The 23,426-nt window shown below is 51.5% G+C and overlaps 1 protein-coding gene across 1 annotated transcript; it reads right to left on the bottom strand.

Annotated features, from left to right (window-relative positions):
- Positions 1 to 483: 483 nt before the first annotated feature.
- On the bottom strand, positions 484 to 22,590 carry ESPL1 (extra spindle pole bodies like 1, separase). The gene is made up of 31 exons (XM_088026104.1): positions 22,478 to 22,590; positions 21,899 to 21,991; positions 20,673 to 21,731; positions 20,284 to 20,388; positions 19,993 to 20,113; positions 17,220 to 17,356; positions 16,098 to 16,291; positions 15,541 to 15,780; positions 15,239 to 15,383; positions 14,995 to 15,133; positions 14,665 to 14,804; positions 12,673 to 12,807; positions 11,179 to 11,298; positions 10,509 to 10,680; positions 9,982 to 10,110; positions 9,696 to 9,852; positions 9,061 to 9,170; positions 7,101 to 8,089; positions 6,330 to 6,666; positions 5,985 to 6,134; positions 4,928 to 5,141; positions 4,637 to 4,827; positions 3,568 to 3,695; positions 3,310 to 3,432; positions 2,453 to 2,608; positions 2,209 to 2,379; positions 1,980 to 2,084; positions 1,698 to 1,813; positions 1,444 to 1,527; positions 1,111 to 1,275; positions 484 to 846 (listed from the first exon to the last, which is right to left on the bottom strand). The coding sequence occupies exons 2-31, from the start codon at positions 21,977 to 21,979 to the stop codon at positions 645 to 647; spliced, it is 6,315 nt and encodes a 2,104-aa protein (XP_087882230.1). The 5' UTR covers positions 21,980 to 21,991; positions 22,478 to 22,590; the 3' UTR covers positions 484 to 644.
- Positions 22,591 to 23,426: the final 836 nt, after the last annotated feature.

Here is a 23,426-nt window from a genome sequence, read left to right as displayed (position 1 = left end):
TGTGGGTGCTATAAACCTAACGAACCACAGGCAAGAAAGAAACCTGTGAAATTCGCGGATCAAGTAGCATCGTGAGTGGTGCTTTGGGATCACACGGTGGGAAGATCTGGCGGTGGAGAGAACCGTAAGGAGTCACGTTGTCAACCAACAAGTACAGCACAAGGTTTATTAATCAAAACGATGTTTTACCGTGTGTTAGATGTGAGGGATACACGAGAGTGTAAGATAACGTGCTTCCGAGGAATTTAACAGTCTGGTTGGGGAGAGAAAAACCATACGTAAACAGAATTCCACAGAATCTGCTGCTAAAGTTCACGGCCTGACAAAGTATATTTGGGGAGAGGACGGTGGCTTTTTTTTAAGATTTTTGTCAGCGAGAGTGCGCACTTAACTGCAAGCTGTTCTCACCTCTATAGTACCACATAGTGGGAGGGGCCAATAAGTTTGTCTACAAATGTTCTCCAATGAACCACACAAAACAGGTTTAAGTACTACATCTTTATTATATTAAGGTTAAATCAAAGGGAAAGGTTTCATATAAAATACTGGGAAAAATCACTTAAAATATTTGTCCTAAGGGTTAAGTCTGATAGGAGGTAGAACAGTCACATGGCTTCCACCAGCGCTAGGACAGCTCCAAGGGGTCATCGCAGGCAGACAGGCAAACCATATGCCACAGGTGCAGCCCCAATAAGATACTTCAGTCGGGGAGCCTGGCGGGCCTGGTTGACATAGTAGAGAAGGGGGGCTCCTGGGCCTGCTCCAAGCCAGCCCTGCAGCAGAGCCTCTGTGTAGCGGTCGATGTCACGGTCAGTCACATCCCAGAGGTTTCCCAGAAACAGGGGACTGGGAAAAGAGAAGGAAGAACTACAAAGTGAGGGCTCTAAAACAAAATACATAGGCAGACAGACATGACTGGCGGTGGTGGGTGAGGAAAGAGGAGTGAGCCAATGAGAAGTGCCCTAGTTCCAGGAGGGGGGCAGAAGAGGGCAAAGGTTAAAGGCCCAGGCATGACAGGGAACTAGAACGGGAGGGGGCACAATAAAAGATTTAGGGTTCAGGCCGGGGAAAGAACCTGGCTGGGAGCTAGGAAGGGCCCTCAGGACTCACCAGCCAGCCATGATATACTTGAGTACGATGCCAGCCCCCTCCAGCTTCCCGTGCACAGCCAGGGCTGCACTGCTGCAGCCAAAGAGCAGGGCCACCGCCCGGCAGCTCAGCCGGAGGACAGCCTGTCCATCTAGGAAGCGGGCGCCAGCCCCGTGCCCTGCGTAGCTAAGGCAGAGGGACGTGAGACGAGTCTGACCTAGCAATACCTGGCCTCTGCCATGTTTCCAAGGGCGTCCTGAGTCAGCCAGTGGCTTTAAAGCCCCAAAGAAAACTATGGTGATGCCCTCCTCCAGGGCCTGCCCCTCTCCCCACCTCCCTGCCTTAGGCACTCACATGTATAAGTCATGCTCCGTCAAGGCCACCTGCACTTGCTCTGGGCTTGGCACTTCCCCAACCACCCCTTTCCAGCCAGCTTCACTGCGGGGGGAAAAGGTAGGAGTAAGAATTGGGGTCAGCTGGCAAAGAGGGCCAAGGGAGTACTAGGGAGAAGGTGGGCTGTACCATTTGATTCTGCAGGAAAGGCTATGAGCCCCTCTATGTGGTCTCTACCCTCCCCCCACCCCCTTTCTTACTCTTACCCCACTGACCTGCTAAAATGGGCTCGAAATTGCTCCTCTGTGCTTGACAGGTTATTGTGAGGGTTCAGAACATAGAAGGTATTGCGTGGATCTACCCCTTGGCTTAGCACCGACGAGGCCCCAGACTGAGGAGAAGACACTGGTGATCAGGACCCTGGTCTGGCCAGAGGGCCCAAGCTTCCACAAACTCCAAATTCCTTTCCACGAATGAGCCATCGGTGCCCGAGACCCTCTCCTGTCTTCCCAGATCTCTTGTCAATCACCAGTCATTCCCCACACCCTGAACCCCACCTCTTTGATGATGGAGTAGCTGAGCAGGAAGCGGAAGGAGGGCAGCCGAGTGACAGGCAGTGCCCGGAGGCTGGGCATGTTCTCCCACGGCAGTTTTTGCAGGTCCTGGGGTAAAAGCACAAGGAGATGACTATCCCCAGCCAGGCGCACATAAGTGTCGGAAGGGCATGGGGGTGAGTTGGTGCCCACTGCCCACCAGACACTGCCCTTCCAGCCCCTAGCTCCTTACCTTGTCTAGCACCAGGACAAGGTGCCTGTCGCTTGGGACTGTCTGACCCTGCAGGCGTCCTACTGCCTCACTCAGAAGCTCTTGGGCTCGTTCCGGCCGCGCTGGGCACAGCCCATAGGCCAGGGTCTGAATGTCCTGAGGAGTGAGGGTACTGGCGCCACTGAGCATGGCCTGCAAGGGAACAGTGGCCAATGAGAAAGAATTAAGTCTAGCTTCTTCCCCTTTCCCTGATTTCTCAACTCACTTTCAGCAGAGTGGGGTCAGGATATTTCCAGCCACATTCCTGCAGCAACTTTTGTAGGCGGGAGGCCTCCTGGGCAGGGCCAGGGTCTTCACTGGATGGCAGCAACAGTCCCCTCCAGCAGCCCAACACATGCTTCTCTAGGGAAGTGATGAGAACCTGAATGAGGAGGAACAGAACCTTTAGTCCCGGAGAGGAGCTGAGTTTCTTATCCCACAGGCACCAACATTCTGGACATGAGGAAATGGGTTTTCCAGCGTATTTGTCTTACATATCTTCCTGCCAGTTAAAAAGGCAAGAAGCTAGAGGGGCACCTGGGTGGCTCAGTCAGTTAAGCGTCTGACTCTTGATTTTGGCTCAGGTTATGATCTCAGGGTCGTGAGATGGAGCCCCGTGGAGCCTTCTTCAGATTCTCTCTCTCCCTCTCCTTCTGCCCCTCCCACCTCCTCTCTCTCTCCCTCTCTTAAAAAAAAAAAAAAGGCAAGAAGCTAGAAACATTTTTCATTTGCTGAGACTGGGGGAGTACAGAAAAGATGATTTATTACATATCACTATGTTTTGACAAATACAAATAGGTGGGCGATGAAAACTAAATCCAGGAAGCTGATTCTTGGGCTTAAATTAAATCCCTTTTCTTGTATGTATCTTTAAACATTCTGGTGCCATAACACCTTCAGGTTTTTGGCTCTTGTTTAAAGTCTTTGCCAGGTAACATCATTTTCAAAAATTTAGGCCTATGCTTCCAGAAAGGACCTGAGGTAACTCAGCACTGGCCTGGGACCCCTGAGAGAGAAGACACTGACACCCCCGGGGTCACTCCCAGGGCAGGCCTGACCCCACCCCACCTCGGGGACACACACCTCCATCCTATGGTCCAGTTCTAGCCGCCCTGTCCACCACTCTCGCTTGTCAGTACAGCTGCTGTTCTCTTTCTGCTCCTTCTGGATGGCGTCAAACTCTTTCAGGGCTGAACTCAGAGGAAACTTTGAGAGATGGGACTGTGAGCTTTCTGCTGGTCCACACGATCACCATCTCTCCGTCCCCCAGCCACAGAATGGGAGCAGCTTCACCAGAAGCCTACCCCAGCCCAACTTTGCTTACTGGCCCAGGAAACGTACCTTGTTCTGGGCAGTGGGGATCTGCACAGTGACTGGGGGACTGTCTTTTTCTAGCCGGGTCAGCAGGAGGGTGTCGCCCACAGTTCCAGGCTGGAGCGTGGCCAGAGCCAACACACACACGGTCACCCCTGCCACACAGAGCATAGCCAGGATCATTTCAGCTCTTACAAGGAATCCCCTTCTCTGTCTTCTGCACTCAATTCCCATTTATCACTCAAGACAACTCCAACAACTCCAAGAAATCTTCCCTTGTCACTAGAGTTCAAGGTGCTCTCCCTTGCCCTAACAGCCACCTGTGGACAGAGACCACATCTTATACTTCTTTGTGTCCCTCACAGAAACAGAAGTTCCTGCACAGAGGGAGGCACTCAAATCATGTTAGCATAGGGAGCCTCTGCACGCCTGAACTTACCCCTGAGGAAAGACACTGAACCTGCTAGTAACTCAAAGTTAAAGTTGGGGCGGGGGGGCGTACCTGGGCGGCTCAGTTGCTTAAGCATCTGCTTTCAGCTCAGGTCACAATCCCAGGGTCCTGGGATCAGGACAGACCTCCTGCTCAGTGGGGAGCCCGCTTCTCCCACCTCTCCCCACTCATGCTCTCTGTCACTATCTCTGACTTTCTCTCGCTAATAAATAAATAAATAAATAAAATCTTAAAAAAAAAAAAAGACTTTCAGATTTAGGGTAGTTCTCTTTGGTGAGAGTAACAAAATGACTAATCAATGAAAAGGTATGACATGTCCTTCCATAAAGGTCATAAATCTATGTTAACCAGTACCTTAAAGTCCTCCACCTAACTCCTTAGTAAGAAGATGCAAACAGGGGCGCCTGGGTGGCTCAGTTGTTAAGTGTCTGCCTTCGGCTCAGGTCATGATCCCGGGGTCCTGGGATCGAGCCCCGCATCGGGCTCCCTGCTCCGTGGGAAGCCTGCCTCTCCCTCTCCCACTCCCCCTGCTTGTGTTCCCTCTCTGGCTGTGTCTCTCCGTCAAATAAATAAAATCTTAAAAAAAAAAAAAAAAAAGAAGATGCAAACAAGGACAGAAGAGCCAGCTGCAGCCTACTACCGTACCACTGGGGATCAGAGCCAGGCGCTCCTGGAAACTCTCCTTCTCGGGCTCAGGGAATTGACCAGATCCTGAAGCCCTGAAGGAAAAGAGGTGCTGGATGCGGGCCAGGGGGACATCTCCAGACCTCTCCTCCAGGCTCAGTCTCTGCAGCTGGTCTGCCATTTCGAGTGATCCCCGGTGCTTCTGGGCCTTGCTGTGGACAACGCAAGTAGGGGTGAGTTGTCCCTCCTTCAAAATCTGGACCCTCCCCCCAGTCTGCCCCAGCATGGGCCTCAGGGACTGTGGCCACTCACCTGAGCTGCCTGTGGAGGTGGGTGAGCAGCTGGTGGCGACAGGTGATGGACACAGACTCGGTGACGAGGCAGGCAGTGGCATAGGGATCCCGGTGGCCCAAGCACAAAGCCAGAAAGCGGCAGAGGTGAGCATAGAGCCCACTAGGAGGGCAGTGACTAACCCCACGGAAAGCAATGGTCAGTAAGTCACAGATGGAATTCAAGGTAGACAGACCTAGAAGAAGGTGAAGATACTTGCTATAGATGAGTCCCGTACTTCCTAGCTGGTAGAACTTTGCATGAAAGTTCCAGGTTTCCAAGGCCCTACCTCCTCTCCCACTTGGAAAATAAAAGCTATCATTTACGAAGAGCAGTGTGTGCCAAGTGGGATGCTACGCAGCTTACATCAACTCCCAAACCCCATTTTATAGGTAAGTAAATAGAAGCTCAGAGAGACTGACTGACTTGCACACAGCTAGTGGAGAGAGTGCTGGTCAATTCCCTGAACCCAGGTTCAAAGGTGACCAGATCTAGATGGGGATCCAAAGACAGAACCACGGACAGGCTAGAAGAGCATCAGGATCAAGAGACCTAGAGGCTGGGTGCGTGGGGGGCTCAGTAGGTTGGGCGTCTGCCTTCGGCTCTGGTCATAATCTCAGGGTCCTGGGATGGGGCCCTGCATCGGGCTCTCTGCTCAGCAGGAAGTCTGCTTCTCCCTCTCCCTCTCCCCTCTACTTGTGCTCTCTCTCGCTCCCTCTCTCAAATAAATAAAATCTTTATTAAAAAAAAAGAGAAGAGGGGCGCCTGGGTGGCTCAGTTGTTGGGCATCTGCCTTCAGCTCGGGTCATGATCCCAGGGCCCTGGGATCGAGCCCCATGTTGAGCTCCCTGCTCCATGGGGGGCCTGCTTCTCCCTCTCCCACTCCCCCTGCTTGTGTTCCCTCTCTCGCTGTCTCTCTCTCTGTCAAATAAATAAAATCTTAAAAAAAAAAAAAGTTTAGATATAAAAAAAGAGAGAGAGAGACACCTAAAGCCTCACTCTCTCCTAGTGACCAGACCCCAGCGGTCAGCATATTCACCAATGGCTGCAGGGGCTGAGGGGAGTCGGAGCCGAGGACCGAGATCCTTGTCTGGGCATGGGATGGGCAGCTCCTCTTTGCTGGAATCACGTCTCAACACCTCACATTCTCCTGTGGCGGTATCAGGTCCTGGAGTGGGTGCCTTCCCACCTGGGGAGAGAACGTGACTTTCTGTAGTTCCTTCCTCCTGCCATTTCCTTTGTTCTTTCTAGGATCCAGTCCCAGAGCCAGGAAAAAAGCTTTATTTCTGTACTGTCTTTGGCACCAGTTATTTCTTGGGCTTTAGTCCCAGGGCAACCCCCCAAAAATGTATGCACCTTCTCCCTCCCACCGTTACCATCATACCGGAGGTGGAGTCTTCTCCATCAGAGCCCCTGAGGATCTCAAAGCTCATTTCCATCTGGTCGTCAGTCATTTCCTCCTCGGGGATGGTCCTCATGATCTCAGAGCCCAGCTCCTCACAATGTCCTGATGTCACCTTCTTGGTCCTCCGGCTCCTGCCACTGAGCCCAGGTCGCCCAGGGCCACTATCTGGGGCTGCCACTGAAGCAGTCTTCAAGCCCAAGCCCTTCCTGGCCCGGCCCCGGCCCCGGGAGGCAGTGCCCCGTCTCTTGGGCTCCTCTGCAAGCCGTGCCTCAACTGAGACAGGGTCTTCCAAGTCACTGTCATCACTGAAGTTCACCTGGGATGGGTGGAAAGGGAGAAGGGCCCGGGCGGGGGCGGCCTTCAGTGACAAGACATCTGCCAGCAGGTGGCACTGCAGAGGCACAATCACAGAGGCCTTGGGGGAAGATTAGAAATTAACCTCTCCACCGTACATACACCCACCACACTCAATCAAGGGCAGGGACTCTTGGGTGTGGAAGGAGGGAACAAAAGGTAAGGAGGAAGGATGAAAAGGGAAAGGAACCACAGAGTTAAGGAAAGCACCTTCTGTCTGAAACCAAGGTAGAACTGTCTTTCTGTGGAAGATGTTGGGATCCTGCCAGTAACAGTAGAGCTTAAGGTCCCAGCGGGCCCTGGGAAACTATTCCACAGAGACATCTACGCTGCGCAATTCTCCAGAACCACCCCACATGACACCACCACCACCACCTAGCCACAGTCCCACCTCACCTTGAGGCGCGTCTGGACCCTCTGTTGTACCCTCGGGGCCTTGGGAACCTCAGGCTTGCTCTTTGCAGAGAGGACTTCCTCAAACACAGTGAAAGGGACGCGAGGGCCTGCTTGCCTGACCTGGCCTGGGGGCTTAGGTGTGCAGGGCAGTCCTCCACCTTCCAGACCTTTCAGAGAGGTATTATGGAGGGACGGGGTAGAAGAGGCCACCCGATGACGCCCTCTTCCAGAATGTTTTTGGCTCCGAGGCTTAGAGGGCCCTGAGCCTGGGGATGGTTTTACGGGTGGTGGCTGCCAGCCCCAGGAGCTGGCAAAAAGTTGGCCCGTGCAGCGGCTGAGGCCTGCCAGCTTTGCAAGGGCCCGAATCAAGAGCAGGCTGGCTCGCCAGGGCTCCAGGTTGGGAACCCGCGCTGCCACAAACTTCAGCCCTGACTCCAAGACCTTCCCCAGGCTCTTGTTTGATGGCTGGCTCAGCCCCTCCAGTGCCAGCTGTGTGTAGGCCTGAGCTAAGAGCTCATCCAGGAGCCTTGGGGCAGGGGAGGGCGGTGCTGTGTGATTCAGGGAAGTTTGCAGAGCTTGGGTGAGGCGCTCAATGGCTGCAGGGCAACCCTTCAGCACGACCTGCAGCAGATCCAGACCCTGGGCCTGATGGCCCGTGGCCAGCCTCACCCCCGCCGTGACCAATGCCCAGCGCAGACAGACTGCCGAGAGAATAGGACTGGCACACAGCAAGCAGTCACACGTGGGCAGGTGTGTTAGGAAGCCAGGGCTTGGCTGGGGCTTCATTTTCAGGATAGGGGAAGAATTAGTAGAAGGTGCTACAGGACCAGGCTCCTTGGCCACAGTGGCCACCAGCTCCAGAGCAGGGCCTCTTAGGAAGGGCTCCTCTTCTGGAAGCTCCGGAGGACGATGGACCTGGGCCTGCTGCTTGCCCTTCTGCAGGTGGACCTTCTTCACAGAGTCCAGGTCCTGGGCTAGTCCACCAAACTCTGGGGAGAGTGAAAGCAGAATTACCAAGTGCTTCCTGAGCTACCCCACGGCCCAACTCCCTCATATAGGTGTTACTGACTTACTACTTGTACGATTTACTGTACAAACATATGAAATGTTAATATGGCTTGTTATTTTTTCAGTAAAATCCCCTAATGTTTTCTTCCCATTCCACAGTGGATTAACACAACCCACAAAGCCCCCATATCTGCAGCTGAGATGGCTGTGTGGCTCAGGATAGCAGGCCGGCACCAGGAGGCGCACATCTCAATCCTGGCTCCTTCCCCCCGACTAGGCCCATGATCCTGGCCCCAAATGCTGAATTTCTCAACTTCGTCATTTTACAAAAAAAAAAAAAAAAACCCTATGTGTCTCCTTGACTTTCCAGGGTTTTGTGTGGCTCCAATGAAATACTAGAGATAAAAGTGGTTACAAGAAAAAAATGTACCATAAGCTATTTTATTACTAACTTAAGCCCTCCTGAGGACACTACATTTGTGCTGTCCAACAGAGTCGCCCCCAGCCCCATGTGGCTACGAGCACACAAAATGCGGCAAGTGACTGGAGAAATGAATTTTAAATTTGATTTAAATTAAATTTAAATAGGCAGTGGTGCCTGGCTGGCTCAGTCAGAGGAGCATGCCACTCTTGATCTCGGGGTTGTGAGTCTGAGCCCCACGTTGGGTGTGGAGCCTACTTAAAAGTAAAAAATTAAAAAACTAAAAAATAAATAAATGTAAATAGCCAAAATGTATTAGTGCTGAAAACTAGAGCCCCTGGGTTAGTCATGGATAAGCCATCTGAAGGAGGGAGACGAGTGGTCTGACTGAAGTAGAAGGGGCTTTGCCCGGGGGACCAGAAGTCAGACTGATCTCGAAGGGCACCACACTTTTACATACAAAGGTGTGTTGCAATGTGTGGGCCCCTCCTGCCACCGCCTGCGGGTGCAGAGGGCCCCTTGGCTGCTCACCTGTGCAAGATTCAAGTAAGAACAGAACCTGCTGCAGGTCCGACTGACAGAGGTCGATGTCACCGCGCACCAGCTCCAGCTCCGCCTTCAGCACCAGGAACAGGGCGCACCTTGTTGGGAGAGGAGATGACCGCCAGTGTGCAAGGCTTTGTTTTCCCGGACTCTGTCTTTTGGCCCCTCTCGCAGGCAGAGCAGGGGCAGTCTCCTAGCCTCTGAAAGGCCTTCACAGCCTCCGGCTGACTTCCAGGCTCCCCGGGAAAAACCCTCTACACTGCGTTCTCATCCCAAGTCAGCCTTGCATATGAGGACAGATTTCCCAAATGGCATTCCTCCAAAAAAAAAAAGGATTCTGTGGGCAAAGGGATTTAGGGAAACACAGTACATTGGGCCTCCCTTTTGGAGAGTTACAATGCGTATGAGCATTACTGAAGGACGTGAGAAGTCCTAGAGGAAATAAGGATGTCTAACCTTGGTTAACTCGGCACATCCCACTTACTTAGCCACGGAACGTACTCTCCCCACCCATCCAAACAGAACAGGTTAACCTGTAGAAGCTGTGGAAGAGTCTGGGAACCCACGGTCCAGCATGTGGACACCTGGGTTCTGGACTCGGCCTCCTCCCGCCCGGCACTCACTGGCGTGGCATCTGCAGCTTCGTCGTGAGTTTCAGGGCCTCCAGGCAAAAGGCCTTGGCTTCGCTCACACTGCCCAGACAGCCCAGGCGGGAAACCAGCTTCTCCGAGCAGCTCAGCACCTCGGTCAGAACCTGCCATTTTTGTACCAGATTTTCACCTGTAGCAAAGGAGAGAGACAGGACTGTCATCCCTCAGTCACTGCCTGGATCCTCTGGAGGCAAAACTGGTGGCCCCACCATGGAGCCTGTTCCGGCACACAGGGCCTTGCTCTCTTCCTCAGACTCACCAGAATCCAGAAATGGTGTCTCCACAGCTGCCTTCTGAATCGAGAGCACATCACTGCCCAGGAGCAGGAGGATGATGCTTCGGAGGAGCTTATGGGAGTCGATGAGGGCGATCTCAGGCGTCTGCCAGCCTGTGGGGGCGGGGGGTGGCAGTGGGGGGACAAGAAGGGAGATGATGCAGCCACCGCTGCCTCCACCTTCACCTACTAAGGGAGCAAATGCCAAGCATGCTGTGCTCTTCTCCTCCTGTGCCTGAGGCAGAGGGACTCAACCGCAGAAGTCTTTCCTTCAGACCACACGGGGCCTCAGAATCCTTGTCAGAAAAGCATTCTAGCCAGGTACTAAGTGGTCAGTTAGGGAACAGGCAAACAGAAACTCATATGCTAGCGCAGGCCTACTCTGGGCAGCCTCCAGGTAGGCTAATCCACACAGTTGGGACAGCAGAGGGGACAAGGGCTTGAGAAGAGCCGAGAGCGGACAAACCATGCAATCTGACCACGAAGGGCCATCGTCCCCCCTATTTTTTCACCTTGGGCACAGAGCTGCTCCCGCAGGGAGGCTGAGAGGCTGTCTGATGAGAGGCTAAGGTAGAATGCCACCAGCTGCAGGGCCTGGACACGCAGCAAATACCAGGCCTTGGATGACCTCTGGAGGGCAGGGTCCCGGAGCACAGACAGCAACAGAGAGGCGCCCTCAGTCACCTGGGAGACAGGGAGGGCCGGAGGAGAGTAGTGAGTGAAGTCAGATCAGCGATTCAGAACTTAAAATGCCCCTGGAGATCCTCTGGCCCAGCCCCGGCTTTGGGAATGACAAAAGCTGTGGAGAAAACTGTAGCCTGACAGGACATACGACTCAGCTAAGTTCACACAGTTGGTTTGTGAGAAAACTCAGGTCTTCTGCATCCCATTTGATTTCTACTCTAGGGCTCCAGTGCCTTCCCAAGATCATTGTCATCCCAGTTTCTAATCACAGGACCAGACAGTGTGACTGAGGAGACTGAGAAAGAATGGGAAGGACTGTGCCTCTCCTAGAGGAGTGCTGGTGACATTTCACTGGAGTGGGCAAGGCGAGGAAACAGCACTGCTTCTCAAGGTCAGGAATATTCTTCCTAATTCCAGGGAAATCTCAGAAACCACACAAATACCCTGAAAATCCTTCCAATACCTGGGAACTTTGGGGATTAAGAAAGTGAGAAATACCTTCCGGTGAACACAGTAGAGTTGACTTCGAAGTAGGTCACAGGTCAGCGAAAGGAGCAGGTACGTGTCAGTAGTGTGATCCAGAAGTTTCAGGCTTGAGTCTGCCTCTTCGAGGTGTAGCTAAGGACACAATCATGGGATGCGTGAGCATGCTGATAAGGAGAGGCAGCCAGACTTTTCAAATTAAAGTGGATTAAAGCACTTGCAAGTGAGATGCAGAGCACATGCAACTGAATATGAAATTATATCAAATATTATAATCTACATAAGAGTTATTCATTCACTCACTAAAACGTTCAGTTAGTATCTTTTGGTTGACCACTATGCTAGAAAGACATAGTTGAATAAGAAATAAGCAGGACTTGGGGTGCCTGGCTGGCTCAGTTGGTGGAGCATATGCCTCTTGATCTGGGGGTTGTGAGTTCGAGCCCCACGAGAGATTAAAAATAAAATATTAACAGGGCATCTGGGCGACTCAGTCAGTTAAACATCCTACTCTTGATTTCAGCTCAGGTCATGATCTCAGGGTCTTGAGATCAAGCCCCACTTTGGGTCCCTCACTGGGTGTGGAGCCTGCTTAAGATTCTCTCTCTCCCTCTGCCCCTACCCCCACTAAAAAAATTAAAAATTAGAAAAAATATTTTAAAAAAAGGAAGTAAGTAGGACTTTCCATCCAACAGCTTGCAGTGCAGTAGGATGCAGACATGCCTTTGTAATCAAGACACAATGCCATTAGTGGTATGAGGACCCAGGGAAAGTAGGGGATTCTGCCGTTGAAGAAGAGGACATATAAAATACTTCATGAAGGAGAGGGCAATTGAAAAGAAAGTAGAAGTTGGCTGAATAAAAAAAAGGGGGGTGGGGGAGGTGCATTTAGGGTGGAGGGGCTAACACAACCAAAGAGAGGCAGCATGTACAAGGCTGTAAAGCAACTCGTGTGGATGGACATAAGTTCCAGGGTGGGGTGGGGCGGGGGGAGTGGCAAGGACCAGTGAGCCAGAATATAGAAGGTGTGCGATACCAAGCAAAGCATCTAGACAGCATCCTTCAGGTAACGGAGGAACCAATGAAATCCTGTCAGCAGGGAAAAAGACAAGACCACATCTAAAAAGATCATGTTAGCAGTAGTTAGAAGACAAAGTGCAGAAGGGAGAAGCTGCAGGCAGGGAGACTAGCTAGGCGGTGTCAGCGCAGACCTAAGCAAGTGGAGAAACGGCAACCAGGGCAAATGGTGGGGAAATACAGGATTAGTGGCCTATTCCTGGGGCAGGATCTGTAAGACTTATCGAACAATGGTTTTGCGGTGAGAAGGAAAGACGCTTCCTCTTCCCACAGCTGCCTCCCAACCACTCCACACTTTACAATCCTCCAGCAGGATGTGGCGGTCGAAGGCAGGGAAGATGCCCCTTCGGTATCTTATTTTCTTAGAGAAAAGATGCATCGCTAAGGCCGGGTCCCCCCTGCAGCTCCACGCTTGGCTGGCTGGGCGCTCACCTGGGCATAGCTGGGACAGCCAAGTGTCAGGAGCAGCTGGGCGGCATGGCAGGAGGAGCCAGCTGCCTTCGCGTGGTCCTCCAATCTCTGGGAGACGATCCGTACAAGCAGGAGGACCTCCAGAGCCTGCAGGGGCTGGTCAGCCAAGAGCGGGAAGTTTACCCAGCTCCTGCTCAAACCTCCACTTCTACCCTTGGCTCCCTAGCCCTTGGAGACCTCGGCCTGACCTCAGAGCCTGGATGGAGTGTGGCTACAGACAGAGCAACTGTCAGCCACCCTCAAGGAGCCTGAGAGGAGAGCAGTGAGGGAGCCTACCACCATCGACCCTCCTGTTTGAAAGCTTAGGTGCCAGTCAGCATCAACAGCTGGGATTTACTGGGAGCTTACTATGGGCCAGGCACTGTGCTGAGAGGTTTACATGGATGGGGTGGGGGTGGGGGGAGGATGGGCAAGACAGGTGAAGGGGATCAAGATGTACCAACTTCCAGTTATAAAATAAATAAGTCATGGGGATGAAAAGTATGGCATAGGGAATAGAGTCAATAATGTGATAACGTTGTATGGTGACCACTCATCATGGTGAGCACCGGGTAATGTGTGGAATTGCCAAATCGCTATGCTGTGCACCTAAAACTAATATAGTATTGTATGTCGATCATACTTCAATTAAAAAAAATTTGATAAGATGAAATCAGAGAGGGAGACAAATCATAAGAGACTCTTAACTATAGGAAACAAACTGAGGGCTGCTGGAGGGGTGGGGCGTGGGGGGGTGGGGTAACCGGGTGATGGACATGATGTAATGAGCACTGGGTGTTATATGCAACTGATGAATCACCAAACTCTATCTCTGAAACTAATAATACACTATATGTTAATTAACTGAGTTTAAATTTTAAAATTTTTAAAAATAAAAAATTTGAAGGAGTGTCTAGCAGGCTCAGTTGGAAGAACATGGGACTCTTGATCTTGGGGTCCTAAGTTCGAGCCCCACACTGGGTATAGTGATTACAAAAAAATAAATAAACTTGAAAAAAAAAAAAACAAATGAAGCTTCAAAAGTAAAATCATAATAAAAATATTGAATTTTCGGGGTGCCTGGGTGGCTCAGTCAGTTAAGCATCTGCCTTCGGCTCAAGTCATGATCCCAGGGTCCTGGGATCGAGTCCTGCATCGGGCTCCCTGCTCAGTGGGGAGTCTGCTTCTCCCTCTGCCTGCCACTCCCCCTGCTTGTGCTCTCTCTGTCAAATAAATAAAATCTTAAAAAAAAAAAAAAAACGAATTGTCAAAAAAAAAAAAAAGAGGTTCATGTGCATCAACTCATTTAATCCTCATAGTGACTCTAACCCGAATTTTATAGATAACCATAGCCTGAGACACTACGACTGACACGGGCTCAGCTGCTTGTCGAAGTTCACATTACAGGGATGTGGTAGAGCCAAGGCTCAGGTCCAGGGCTGAGTCAGCCTCCCCCAGTCCTCATGCTAGAAATATGGCCAATTGGCTGCAGTAACAAAGGTCATTTATGTGCCATGTTCTTTTTCGGAGGTTCCTAACGTGGTGGCCAGGGAGGAGCTTCAGGGAGTCTGTGAGACGGCCTGACATTGCATGTAAAAGGGTAAAATTGGGCCTCTAGGTATTTCTGTATGTTTCTGAGTATACAGGTCTCAGACTATCCAAGAATTAATAATAGTTATTGCTGACACTTGAATATTCTGCTTAGGCCCAGCCCAGACATGTTATCTCACTAAGCGCTGACGACACCACGACATAGTACTATTATTGTCCTCATTTTAGAGATAAGGAAACTGGGCTTAGGAAGTTAAGCCACTTGCCAAGGCGAGTTACTAATAAAGGATGGAGCTCGGATTTCAACTTAGGGACGCTGGTGGTAGAGCCCACACAGGATTACATGGCCTCTCAGCAAATTCACCGGTCGAAGAAGGGGAAGGAGCTGGGCTTCTGGGCTGTGTTAGCACCCTGCCCCGTTACCTTGGCTGCCAGCTGATAGAGGGCTGCTAGGGTCTGTAGCGAGGCCACTGTCTGCTGGAGACTCCGGACGGCAGGCGCCTGCGTCCTTGTAAGCACCTCCTTCCAAAGGGCCAGGGCTTGGTCCAGGCATTTGGACTGAGCTAGAAGTCAGAAGAAAGGGACCAGCCATTCTCTCAGAGCATGGGTTATCTGGGGAGAACGCAGCCTTCTCCAGAACACCCTCTCCCCTCGGTGCCCACCTCCCACCCCTCCCATACCCGGGGTCCCCATTCAGCTCTGAGGAAGCCCCAGAGGAGACCCTAGCCACCACACTACATTCACAGCCCTCACCAGCATCTGCCACGACGTTGAAGGCGATGTTACTGTATAGGAAGCGATCTTCCTGCAGTTTATCTTCATAGTTCAGGTCATTGACTTCAAATTCCTCCAGGTTATTAGGGGCCTGGGCTCTCCGATCCCGCTCGATACCCTGGATGGGGAGAGCAGGATAAAAAACGGGGCAGGCATCAGCTCACTGTGGGCCTGGGGAAAGTAATCCCTGCCCCGAGTTGTGCTATACGGCAGCCACACTTACTTCCTGCATCTTGGCCTCCAGAGTACAGATGTAGAGCCACAGCAGGGCCTGTGCTTTATCATCCAGAAGCTGATCCTCGGCCTGGGGTGCAGGCCTCACAGACTCCAGAAGCTGCAGGGCTTCCTGGACAGCATCCAGGGCTGAGCTGGAGGGAAAGGGGGCACTGAAGCTGGGCCCACGATGGGTACCTGCCACAGCATCCTGGGAAGGGCCTTCTGCAGGACAGCCGGCCCCACCCTCTGAAGAGGATCAGAGCACCCAGGGCAAGAAGCAAGAGTGGCATCCTCAGTTAGCCTCCTCACCAGTTGGTCTGCTGGGCAAAGTCGTGGTAGCAGAGCACCTGAGCCAGTTCCACCAGGTGGGTGGCTCGAACCCAGGCCCCAGCCGGTGTCTCCTCAGGGCTCAGTTCCAACAGGTCACAGATGACGTTGAACCGCTCCTGCCCGGTGTCCACTCGCATGGCCTTATAGGCCTGCAGCTCCTCCCTCAGCAGGAAGACCAGGGTCTCCGGGTCCCAGCCACTCAGGCTGTCTCGCAGAGTCCTGAGAGAAGGCAGGCCCAGCACCAGGTCAGGGAGCCCGTGAAGCATGGAGCCTCTGCTCCATGTCAAGGAGGCCCAGCCTTGGCTTGGCTGAGAGCGTGCTAAGTTTCCGGTCGTGAAAGCAAGAGCATTGCCCATCGCCACTGCCCCCCCGCCCCCAGTACCTAGCACAGCAGCTGGCCTACAGTAGGCGCCTGACGAGTAACAGTGAAGGGAGGAACCAGTGCCTTTTTCAGATGGAAGGATGACCAAGACCACGAGTACCAAAGCCAGCTCTAGCCAGGGAGCAAACATGGTTATCTCTCCCCATCAACTCACCTCAGCTGTAGCTCCTTGTCTCCTGCTTTGGCTGCGTCCGTCTTGACCCGAACCCAGAAGGTGACTGGCTCAGCCATGTGTTGGGGGCCGCAGGGCTGCAGGGCTGCCAGCCACAAACTCACCATCTTGCAGCCCTGGGCCTGTTTACCCAGTTTCTTCAAACTCTCTCCATGTAGCCGGAAGCACCTGTGCAACTGACCAGAGAAAGCAAACAGACCAAACTGCAGAGAAGAACCAATGAGTCTGTAACAATGGGTGAGTACGTGCCCGCACGGGTCCACACAAAACAGGGTGGGCCTCGGGCCCCAACCCCTGCCCCAGAGGCAGAAGACACCTAAGCACTAAATACCCCGGGGCTCCCAACCAGAAGCTTCAATCCACCCCATCTACATATTTATGTCCACAGCCCTGAAGACCTGCTCCTCCTCCTGTCACCCCTCTCCCAGCAAGTCGGCACCTTCTCCTCAGTCAGAAATGCCAGGCCACTGTTGACTTTTCTCCCTCCCTCAAAGCCAGTCACTTGCTAGATTAATCCTGGCCTTCGAGTACCTGTCCACGTCTCCCCAGCCCTCGGGAAGCTGCTTCAGACACCCACCTTTCCTGTCTAGGCTGCTACAGCAGTGCCGGGGCCCAGTGTTGTCCCTGCACCCTGTTCATTCACCACAGTGATGCCAGAAAAACCCCAAATGCCAATCTGGTATCATGCTTTCCCTTAAATCCTCGAGAGGCTCATCAAGCTCACTCAGGATGAAACCCCAGGCCTTCTACAACCTGTCGCAGCTGCCAATCCCAGCCAACCCATCATTTCACGGGTATCCTGGTAGTGGCTCTCACTCTGGCTACTGAAAGGACCTCCTAGGGGGAACTCTGAAAATATCCAGCCACCTGGGGTCTAGCACCAGAGATTTTCAGGTGATTCTAATGTGCAACCAGGTTGAGAACCACCAGCTTGGGACGTGGCTAAATATAAAAAGTGAGACAATAACAAGAAATTAGTAACAGTACAAGCGAGGTGTGGGAAATGCTGCCCCAAGTACTGGTCCCTACTACAAGGCAGGGCCCTGGCCAGCCTCTTTCATGCTGCTCAGGCCACCAACTCAACCTCCCTTCCTGCCCTTGTACCTTCTCAGGAGGCACCTTAGGATAGGTGCCCGGCTTCGCCAAGCCCAGGTGCTGACAGAGGGGCGCAGAGATGGCACAGGCTTCAGCATACAGCTTGTGACTATAGAAGCTGTAGGCCAAGTTACTGGTGTAAGAGGCTGCAGGTGAGAGAGAGAATGGTTGCCAGCAGAAGAGTTCCCACTGCCTCTCCCGTTGGGAGAGGCAGTAGAGAGGAGCTCAACCTGTGGTCAGCTCAGCAGCTTCTAGATCAGACAGCAACCCCCCTTGCTAGGGGATAAGAGAGGGGCAGCCCTCCCCTTCTTGCTCCAAGGCGGCCCATGAGGTCCATTCTGGTAAGGGAAACCCACACCAGCCAGCCCCTTGGCGCCTGTTTTATAAGAGCCGAGTCCTCATCCCCACACAGGGCCCATCTCACCTCACAATACCAATTTTTGTCTTCATCTTGCTCCAAAGGGCAGCAATTTTGGAGAGACACTCTGGCCTGTCCCTTACCTCCTTCTCCTTCCCTCATTCCATGGAAGCCACCCTAGTAGCCTCCTTGCTATTCCTTCCACACACCAGACCAATTCCTGCCTTAGGGCTTTGGCACTGGCTATTTCTTCTGGTATCTACATGGCCAACTTCATTACATCCTCCAAGTTTTGCTCATGTCACTCTCTCAATGAGGCCTATCCTGACCAACCTATTTGATTTTTAAAAAAATATTTATTTATTTATTTGAGAGAGAGAGAGAGAGAGAGCATGAGCAGGAGGGGCAGCGGGAGGAGAGAGAACCTCAAGCAGACCTCACTGAGCCTGAAGTCCAACGTGGGGCTCAGTCTCATGACCCTGAGATCAGGACCTGAGCCGAAACCAAGAGTTGGATGCTTAACCCACTGCGCCACCCAGGTGCCCTGAGACCACCTATTTTATTTATTTATTTATTTATTTTATTTATTTATTTTTAAAGATTTTATTTACTTATTCATGAGAGACAGGGAGAGAGAGATGCAGAGGCAGAGAGAAGCAGGATCCCCACCAAAAAGAGAGCCCAGTGTGGGACTCGGTCCCAGGACCCCGAGATCATGAGCTGAGCCAAAAGCAGACGTTTAACCATCTGAGCCACCCAGGCGCCTGACCACCCTATTTTAAATGGTAACTTGTCCCTCATCCACCCTGAACTCCTAATTCCCTTTCTTATTCTGCTCTACTATTCCTTTCCCCCCATATTTCTTATCATTTTCTAACATATTGATAATTATCCTCTTGCTTATTATCATTCTCCCCCAACTGGAATGTGGCTCCCTGAGGACAGGGATCTGTTTTGTTTACTGATACACCCAAGTACTCAGGACAGTGCTTAGCACATGGAAGGTACTCAACAGGTATTTGTTGAATGAGTAACATTTTCCTAAATTCGAGTTTATACAGCATTTGGCTATCAACGTAGATGGTTAGGGAAAAATGCAGTCTTCAATATTCTGGGAAGAATTATCATGCTAATAATTTTTGTGACTCCTGATCATATTTTCATCTCAATGGGTAGGTTCAATCACTGACTATATGAATATGAAAAGTTTTCCAAAACCTTCCAATGACTGAAGTGATTTGGTTTGTGTAACTTAAACTAATGGGCCATGCTTTTTGTAAAATGAGGGGAAAACTTATTATAAAATACAAAAATAGGGGCAACTGGGTGGCTCAGTCAGTTGAGCATCTGCCTTCGGCTCAAGTCATGATCCTGGAGTTCTTGGATGGAGCCCCGCATCTGGCTCCCTCAGTGGGGAGTCTGCTTCTCCCTTTGCTCGTGCTTTCTCTCGCTCACTCTCTCAAATAAATAAAGTCTTTTAAAAAAATACAAAAATATACAAAACTGGGACGCCTGTGTGGCTCAGCCATTAAGCGTCTGCCTTCGGCTCAGGTCATGATCCCAGGGTCCTGGGATCGAGCCCCCCATCGGGCTCCCTGCTCGGCGGGAAGCCTGCTCTCCCTCTCCCACTCCCTCTGCTTGTGTTCCCTCTCTCGCTGCCTCTATCTGTCAAATAAATAAAATCTTTATAAAAAAAAAGACAAAAAACAAAAATAGACAAAACTAATCTCTGCTGTTGGGGAGGCTGGTCACAAAAAGGGGGGACAGAAGGATGGATTTCCCGGGATCTAAGTCATACTCTTACTTGACCTAGATGTTGGTTACAAAGTATGTTCACTTTGTAAAAAATCGAGCAAACCATACACTTATGATCTTGGTACTTTTCTGTCTATACATTTCAATTAAAAGAGTGGGGAGAAGTACATATGCAAGTTGGTTTATATATACATATGGTATAGCTCCAGAACGATACCTAAAAAATTGATATTAGTTGCCTCTGCAGAGGGGAACTTGGTAACCAGGATTAGGAGTGAGAGAGGCACTTTCAACTACATGCCCTTTTGTGCAATTTGATTTTTAAAGCATTTTTATGTGGTTCTTAAAAAAAATTAAGTTACAAATGTTCTTTAAAATTTAAACAGATAGAAAGGTCATAAAGTTGCATATCAGGTATAAACATTTTCATGAAAGAAACACCAAATCATATTTCAAAGTCAATGGGGAAAAACTTATATCTGCTATTATAAGTTAGCCTCATTACTTCTCTACTGCTGTTAAATGTAGGGTCACTTGCACTTACATTTTTTTCACTCTTCCTTAAGCCATAAGGAGGTCCCAGGGTAGTCAGAACCATCCAGCAAGTGCTATTTGTCTGCCTAGTGAGTGATGACCGTCCCCCCCACCTCTGGGCCCCAAGGTACTAACCAGTCATGCCCAGATAGTCAGTCAGCTCTTGGCCTGACAGGTTCTGTAAGGCCTCCAGCATCCAGACCACAGTAGATCTGCAACTTTCCATTAGCTGGGCCAGGTCAGCCACATCAGCCACCTAAAGGGAGAACAAGGGCTTGAGGGTGATTATGTCTCCACATACTAGGTCCAAGGTGACATCTACCCCACCCCGAGCCCAAAGCCAAAGCCATCCCAATGCTCTACCAGAGCAGTGGAGCAACCCCAGACCCCAGGACTTGTCCAGGTGTTTTGATTCCCAGACTGTACCTGACAGCCTTGTGCAAAGTCATAAACCACCACAGTGTAGAGATGAAGTCCCTGAAAGTGCATCTGAACTAAAGACTGCTGCTGCTTGGAGGAATCCCCACAGACCTGAGGAAGGAAGGGGTTGGTTTGAGGGGCCGAGATGAAGCGGGAGCTCCAAGCTGAAGACTGGCCCAGTGTCCTGGAAAGCGGACTCAGCCCAGGGAGTAGGAAGGACATGAGAAGGGGCCATTGCCCTCTCAGAGTAGACTAGGTTGCTGGCGGGTGGGCTAGGCATAATCCAGAGAGTGGCTTACTAAGGAGGGAGCCAGGGCTTTCAGATCTTACCAAAGACCTTAGCCCGACAGTCTGCAGAACCACATTCCCACCCTACCTCTAGGTCTTTAACTCACACCATCCTGCAGCTGCCGGAGGAGAGAGAAGTACCCGCCAAGAAAAGTAAAGAGGCCCAGAACAGCATCAGGTCCATAGCGCCTCTTGATGCCTCGATCCAGGCCTGAGAGGAAGAACTGGCAGCAGTCACACAATGCCCGCAGCGGGGGTGATGGTGCCTCCACACTGTTGTTCAGGAGAGCTGATGCCTTAATCAGAAGCTTGGCCAGTGCCTGAGGTCCTCCCTCCCCAATCTGTAGCAGTTCAACTCCAAGCCGGCATAACTGGAGGCTGGGGGCCAGATCGGTGTTCCTTAGGTAATCACGGGCCTTCTCCACTACCTTGGTGGCCTTGGCATGGTGGCAGCTCCAGCAGAGGCGACGGCAGTGTTCCAGGGTGAGTTCCAAGAGACAGAGGGCCCTCTGGGGAGAAAGAGGACCAGGAGAACCCACTCCCTCGCTCACCAAGGCTTTGATCACATGCCTGGAGAGCAGGTCATCTAGGAAATCAGCATCTGCTTCATTCAGACTGTGCCCAGTGGCATCAAATAGCTGATGGGCACCTACCACTCGACAGGCTGTTGGAGAAGCAAAGTGGGGAACCTCACAAGGGGTACTTTCATCCTCCAAGAGCACTAGAAAGCTCAAGGCCTTCAGCCGAGCCGAGAGTGCAGCTCGCCGCTCCTCCAGGGCTTCTGCCACCTTCCAAAGCAGAGAAAAGCTGCCGCGAGCCACAGCCTCATAGTCCTGGGGAGCAGCTTGGCGGGAGCACTGCACCAAACAGGCATGGAGGGGCTGAGCGAACCGGAGTGTGGCCTCTGGGATTCCCTGTGTGGCAATATTCCGGAGAAAGATGAAGAGAATTCGTTCCAGGTAAAGGGGTGAGCGCTGGGGGGTGAATACCAAGTAGCCATTGCAAGCCAGCTCTGCCAGTTCCAGCAGGCTCCCCAGGTGTCTAGGGCAAGCCAGCTTGGCCATCAGCTGCTGGTTGCAAGCCCTCAAGATGGCATCACAAGCTTGTCTCCTCTCGGCATCAGATCGGCAGCTGGGTGAACCAGCTGGAAGCTTGGACAGGAACTCCTAAGAGGAGAGGAAGATGTGATTGGGATTACCAAGGTAGGGAAAGAGAACTAGAAATAGGGTTGCTCAGGAGAGGATCTCCAATTAAACTGTCTCCTAAATAAGACAAAAACAAAACAGCTCATCCTGAGAAGTCAGGTCTATCCAGAACCAGACAGCACCCCTACCTTCAAGTCAGGCAGCAATTCTTCAGCCTCCTTCGGGTTGCTTAGTAAGGTCCCAAAGTTGATTCCTTTGAAGTTCCTCATGGCGTTGGAGGGCTGGAGAAAAGGAGAAGAATTAGAGAAGGTGAAGAAGAATCGAAAGGGAGCTAAATGGAGGCCAGGAGAAGGGCTTGAAGGCTGCGGAAGAAGGGAGCCAAAGAATCCCATCAGAAATCCTATCGGGAGCGGCGCCTGGCTGCTCAGTTGGTGGAACATATGATTCTTTATCTCGGGGGTCGTGACTTCGAGTCCCACCGTGGGTGTAGAGGTTACTTAAAAAAAAAAAAGAAGAAAGATAGAAAATCTATCGGGGTAAAAAAACACCATGCCAGGACAGTGGGCTCCCGTTATAAACCGACGCTTCCGCTTTTCCTTCCTCCGGGTTAATGCCAGGTCTCACTACCCATCCCACCACCCCAACGCCCCACACCGGAGGCCTCCACCGAGTTCCGCGCCCACCAAGACTTCCTGAGGTCTCCCAACATTTCCTCGCAGAGTCGCCCCCGCCTCTCCCTCAAATCAGCGCCGGGGACCCCACCTTACCTTGGCACGTACACACGCTCACGAGTCCCTCCAGGACTTATTGCCCCAGAGGTCACCTCCTTCCCAAATCCAGGACTTACTCGCCCAAGAGAGCACTCCGCAAGAAGCCAAGACGCAACCTTCGTTTTCCGCGCCAGCCCCCCCTTTCAAATATCCCCAGTGGCCAATCAAGAGAGAGCTTTGTAACGCCGGCGTGCCGCGCGGCGCTGTGGGAGTTGTAGTTTATCCGCTGCGCTGCACCGTCACGTGATGCCGGGAGCGGTGTCGTGCTGCTGTGGGCGTTAAGGCCTCTTGGGGGCGCGGGTTTCCCCACTTTTTGTGGTCAAGGCAGAGATCCTCACCTATCCGTCACTTAGTAGCTATCGGGAGGGCCAGACCTCTGCCCTCTTTTCTTTTATCTTCAGATCTCAGAAAGTTTAAATTTCAAGAGGAGAGAAGTAGGCTAGACAACAAAAAGAACTTACTTGGAAATGCACGCGGTTTGGGTTACTGGGAAAATAGGGCGTAGCCTTTCCTGGAATTCTTTAAAAATATAATTTTCTGAGGGCACTGACAGGAGTACCATGGCAACTTCCAAGCCTTGCTCTTTAAATCAACTCCATCAACTGGATTGTATGAGGAAGACAGGATCTAGCGTAGAGGGGATGGTTAAGGGAAGAACCGGGAAAACTCATTCACTGGGATATTTCACAGTCTTTAATGGCTTACGTTTGTAAGTACTAACTTCTTCTCCAAACGTGCAAATTCGGTTGGCTCTGTTTCTCTTTCCTTCCTCTGCCAAAGAATTCAGTTCAAAACTCTGGTCTTCCAGTTCACTTTTTCCTGAGGAATTCTATTGGATAGCTCATCCTTATCTATCACCGTCTTTCTTTCTTTCTTTAAAATTTTATTTAAGTAATCTCTACTTTACTCGTACTATTTATTTATAAATAGGAGTTCTAATTAAGTA

The sequence above is a fragment of the Eumetopias jubatus genome, unplaced genomic scaffold (assembly GCF_037043125.1).
Source record: "Eumetopias jubatus isolate StellerSeaLion01/CBP00866 unplaced genomic scaffold, mEumJub1_p1.0 scaffold_8, whole genome shotgun sequence".
Taxonomy (NCBI): Eukaryota; Metazoa; Chordata; class Mammalia; order Carnivora; family Otariidae; genus Eumetopias; species Eumetopias jubatus.
Note: the sequence above shows the minus strand (reverse complement) of the source record. Positions and strands in the feature narration are given on the sequence as shown.

Bases quoted from the DNA above. Each gene is read 5' to 3' on its own strand.
- ESPL1 (XM_088026104.1), bottom strand. From the start codon at position 21,979: ATGAGGAACTTCAAAGGAATCAACTTTGGGACCTTACTAAGCAACCCG. The intron at 20,114-20,283 runs GTACAGTCTGGG...TTCTCCCTTTAG, and splicing joins ACTTTGCACAAGGCTGTCAG to GTGGCTGATGTGGCTGACCT. The intron at 1,814-1,979 runs GTGGGGTTCAGG...TCTTCTCCTCAG, and splicing joins GCTACTCCATCATCAAAGAG to TCTGGGGCCTCGTCGGTGCT.